The sequence below is a fragment of the Centruroides vittatus genome, unplaced genomic scaffold, assembly GCF_030686945.1.
Source record: "Centruroides vittatus isolate TY-2023 unplaced genomic scaffold, ASM3068694v2 contig_375, whole genome shotgun sequence".
In the NCBI taxonomy this organism is placed as follows: Eukaryota; Metazoa; Arthropoda; class Arachnida; order Scorpiones; family Buthidae; genus Centruroides; species Centruroides vittatus.
In genome coordinates, this window is record NW_027122197.1 from 1,765,867 (window position 1) to 1,771,075 (window position 5,209).

At 34.8% G+C, this 5,209-nt stretch overlaps 1 protein-coding gene across 1 annotated transcript; it reads left to right on the top strand.

The window, feature by feature from the left end:
* The first annotated feature begins 1,987 nt into the window (after positions 1-1,987).
* On the top strand, positions 1,988-3,034 carry LOC136975598 (uncharacterized). The gene has a single exon (XM_067270682.1). It carries the CDS (start codon positions 1,988-1,990, stop codon positions 3,032-3,034), a length of 1,047 nt encoding a protein of 348 aa, XP_067126783.1.
* The last annotated feature ends 2,175 nt before the right edge of the window (positions 3,035-5,209 follow it).

Consider the following 5,209-nt stretch of genomic DNA (forward strand, 5'->3'; position numbering starts at 1 on the left):
TCACTGTTGTAGGGTAACCGTGCACTGTTGCTATTTTTTCTGTATGCTTTAATTCTTGCCTTGTTCTAACAATGCTTTTGTAGTGTGCGAAGGCTCTTTTTGTAAGGGCTCTAAATGCTGATATTTTCTGTGTATAAGGACATTTACTATAAACCAGGATACCATCATCCTCAAATGTCTATTTTGATCTGGCCATTTATGAAGTAGACGTTCAGGTCTAGGAAGTGGGTGTGTTTGTTGCTGAATTGTTCTAGATTAAGTGTAAGACCATAATTTCATGCATTGTGTGAAGTTTTTGATATTTCGCTCAGCTCTCCAAATGATAAAGATATCATCATTATATCTCTTATAAGTGATTATCTCAGGAAGGAATGATGGTAGGATATTGTGTTCCAAGTTGTGTATCACTAGTTCTCATAGGTCATCTGATAGGGGACTACCTGTAGATATTCCCCATTTCTGCAAGTAAATTTTATTATTGTATTGAAAACACTAAAGTGTAGCATAACATGTGTACTAATTCTAAAATTTGATGGTATACAGTGCTTTTAACTACCTGGAATAAGAAATCCCAGTACAGAAACAAGGCGTTAATTTAATAGATGGATATAAGGATACAAAATCTAAAACTGTGATGTGTTTGTTATTAGTTAATCCAATGTTTTGTAATTCTACCAGAAGATCTTGCACATTTTGAATTGTAAATTCATAATTTTTTAAATGTGATGTTAGTAAATGGTGTACTTTATCCTCTAAACGTCTTGTGGGTGATCTGGCTTTGTCTACTATTGGTGGTAACGAGGTACTGGTTTATGTGCTTTGGTAAAAGCAAACAACCTAAGGGTATCTGGAGCACATACCATTGCCCTATTCAAATTTAATTCATTGGCAAGGGAGGAATGTGTAAATTTGGTGACCCATGCTTGTAATTTGTCTATATACCCTTCACTGATTAGTTCACATTTTGTGTCGATAATGTATTTGTTTAACATCCTGTTGTATGTAGTCGTCTTCAATAATATTCATATTGGCCTTAAACACCATGATGCCGTTGTCTGCCAGCCACTTCTTACTCCTGTAGAGATCCTTCTGGAAAATTGCTCCTTAAGCTTCTGGCTTTAAATGCCACTTTCCATCTGTAGAATTCTTTAACTTTCTTTCATACTGGATCTATATTTGGTATCATACATTCAGGCTTGAGTGCTGCATATCTTGGAGCATACATGGAACCTAATTTTATGGTATTGGTGAGAAAATTTGGAGGAGAGATACTGTCCCAACAAATTAACAGCGTATCTGTGATCACTTTTCTATTTCTTTTTTGCTTTGTGTAGATCCATCTTAGTTTTTGCCATATCTATTTCATAGGGTGTTTGATAATTTGTCTTGTGTGCTGATAACCTGTCTGTTGACTTCATGCAGTGTGTTTGGGTCTTGCTCAAAGAGATGGTTCTCAAACTTAACCAAATTATTGAGTATGGAGTACATCTCTTATCTAGTTGTTCTAATGGCTTTCCTTAGGCATAATACGCTTAATCTTGAAAGGAGAGATTCAAATCCCATTGGTACACAGATACATAAAATAGACACGGAAAACTTTGTTACCACGGACAATTTAGTAAACCTTGAAACATCCATACGGGAAGTGTTTGTTAGACGACAGCACTTAGTGTCTGTGTTTTTCGATATAGAGAAGGCCTATGATCGCTGCTGGCGATATGGAATACTTTGTGATCTGCAAGAATTTGGACTGCGGGGTAATTTGCCAGTTTTTATAAAAAACTATCTACAGAATCAAAGATTCCAAGTCAGGATGGGCAACACTTTGTCTAGGCCTTTCACACAAGAAGAGGGTGTCCCTCAGGGTTCTATTTTGAGTGTGACTCTGTTCCTAATTAAAATTAACAGCATAGCTAAGTGTCTCCCTCCCAGTGTGAAACACTCTCTTTATGTGGATGACTTTCAGATCTCCTGCCAGTCTAGTAACATGAGTTTTATTGAGAGACAACTGCAAACCTCTTTAAATCGCATAGACAATTGGTCCAAGACCAATGGTTTTAGTTTTAACATAGAGAAGACCTCATGCATCCACTTTTGCCGAAGGCGTGGTTTACACCTGGACCCTGAAATTTACCTAAGTGGAGTGAAAATCCCAATGGTTAATGAGGCTAAGTTTCTTGGTGTTGTGTTTGACCATAAATTGATGTTCTTACCACACTTGCGCAATTTGAAGAGTAGATGTTTAAAAGCTCTGAACCTTTTAAAGGTATTATGCTGCTCATCCTTGGGAGCAGACAAATGTTCAATGCTCAGGATTTACAGGGCCCTTGTCCGCTCTAAGCTGGATTATGGATGCGTTGTGTATGGCTCTGCGCGAGAATCTACTCTTCAGATGCTGGATCCAATCCACCATCAAGCATTGCGTTTGTGCACTGGTGCGTTTCGAACTTCTCCTGTTCAAAGTCTGTACGTAGATGCTTATGAGCCTCCACTATCTCTCAGGAGAGAGCAGTTGTCTTTGTTCTATTACATTAAACAGAAATCTCAGAATAAACTGTTAGCTGATTGCTCAGATACTCAGCTGAAAAGATTATTTGCAACTCGCCCAAGTTGTGTCCCTTCATTCGACATAAGAATGGAGAATGTAAGCAGCACGATTGACCTGGACACAAGCAACATCTCACAGGCCGAGGTCGATAATATATCACCTTGGTCAATTCCTGTGATAAATGTTGACTTTAGCTTAAAGCAGTTTTTTAAGGAATCCACCCTGAACTACATCTATAGACAGCACTTTGCAGAAATTCAACACCACGACAGGAATTTAATTCCTATTTATACTGATGGATCGAAATCAGTTGATTACGTTGGCTCAGCCTTTGTCAGCCAGGATGAGATCATGGCAGAACAAATTGCACCAAATTCTTCCATCTTTACTGCAGAGTTGCAGGCTATTTACCTAGCCTTAAAATATGTGATTAGGAAAGGTCATCGTCGCTGTGTTATTTACACTGACTCAGTTAGTGCAGTTTAGGCTTTGATTTCACATGAACCTAGTTCTCACTGTATAGTGATTAAAATTCACAAATTGTTTTGCCATCTTTTTGTGAGTAATATTTTTGTAAAATTTTGTTGGGTTCCAGGCCATGTGGGTGTAGGAGGGAATGAGGAAGCTGACGCAGCTGCAAAGTCAGCAAGTCCTTCTCAGCATACAATGTTTATTGAAGGAGGTGACTTGAAGCTAGTCGTTAAAAAACGACTAGCAGAGAGATGGCAAAATGTGTGGAACAAACAAGTCCACAATAAACTTTACGAGATCAAACCTATAATAGAAAATTGGACACACAACAAACAGTATGATAGGAGATCTGAAGTCATTCTTACTCGTCTGAGGATTGGACATACTCGGCTGACTCATCAATACCTTTTGAAGGGTGGTGACCAGCCGGTATGCCAGTATTGCATTTGTACTGTAAGTGTTAAACACATACTTTGCAACTGTGTTGCTTTTGACCAGAGTCGCAGACAGCATTTCGGAAATGCAAGTTTGAGAGAGATTTTGGGCCAGAGGTGAAATCTTGATAAGATACTGAACTTTTTGAAAGTTATAAATATTAACCCTTTCCCGGCCAGGGTACCGATCTATCGTTACCCTATTCGTTTAGCAAAACGGCCAGGGTACCGATTGATCGTTACCCTGTTAACAATCGATTTTTATAAAATTTATCGACAACAGATGTCAGCACTTGACGGCATCGTCTTGTTTATCGTTCATTCTACATATTTTTGTCCAGGTGGTGTTTTGTCGACTTAAAAAATTTTAATTATCGGTTATTTTTTCTTAATTTTTCATTTTCTGATAATTTTTTATTTTATTTTTAGCATATTCATGCAATAATATTACTATAATAAGTTGATTTATGCTATAATAAGTTTATTCAGCTATAATATGTTAATATATCGTAAATATTTAAGTTATGACCTTCAGTTCTGATATTTTATATATTTTTTTTAATTTTTAATTTTTTTTTAAATCTAAAATATTAGCAAATGTTACATCTATTGCTATTGGTAATCATATGTTTATTACAAAAATATATAGTCTTGTTTGATATGAAATGAATAAAGTATATTAGTTAATTATATTAGATGAAAGCAGAATAAAGTTCAGATTTCAAACAAATGTTTGATATAATGTGCGATAATTTCACAACGAATAAACGTACGTGCATAAATGTAATATCAAATTGTACAGAACAATATTCTACGTCATTCTGGCTCAGTGACAATAAGAATAAAGTAACCAGACAATGTTAATTTTGACAAAAAGTAACAAATTTTCAAGTTTGAATGTCAATTATCATATATTATTTTTTTTTTCTCATAAATTTTTCAAACAAACTTTATTGAAAAATGTCGTATTTAAAACTAACTATATTGATAAATATATGTGATTTTTTTCATATGAATCAAATAATAATTTAATTTTTGGTGAATTTTTAAAATAATATTGCCTGATTTACCTATTTTGACCTTGGCCGTTTTACAAAATAAGGGGGCGTGGCAAACGGCAGGGAAAGGGTTAATAGAGAGATTTAAATTAACTAATTTATTTATTTATTTATTATATACTTATATTTGTTTTGTTCTGTTTATTTGCACTTGTTTGTTTTGTGTTATATTAATATTTTATGATATATATATTTAGCTTTGTTTAATTTTACCATTTGTCATGGCGCAGCATAGCCTATATGGCTTTTGTGCCAAAAAACTTGAACCAACCAACCAACCGAAAACTTTGTTCTTTTGGCATTCTAATAAGTTGAGTTTAGCCTTTACCTTTGTTAGGTCTAGCACTAACCTTTGATATAACTTAGCTGGCATTGCTTACAGAGTACTGAATTTTTCTAAGCTGGTAATAGATGTATTTAACAAGGTGATAACAGTTATTTAATAGTTATGACACATTTTTGTTTGTCGTAATGTATTTAAATTAACTTATTTTTGCTAGTGTAGTTTAAAGGTTTAAGTGGAGGTATTTAATAGTGTACCACTTAGAAAACTTCAGGAAATGCATATATGGTTATTTTAACAGGTTAACATATCAGGTGAGTCCATAAGTCCATGCGCATTTTTATGACCTTGAGAAAAATCTTGTTTTGCTGCTAAAAATGTCAGTCTAATGTGATAATTTTTACACTGAAGTGTT

What these genes read in the sequence shown, in the direction of transcription:
- LOC136975598 (XM_067270682.1), top strand. Translation starts at nt 1,988, where the DNA reads ATGAGTTTTATTGAGAGACAACTGCAAACCTCTTTAAATCGCATAGAC.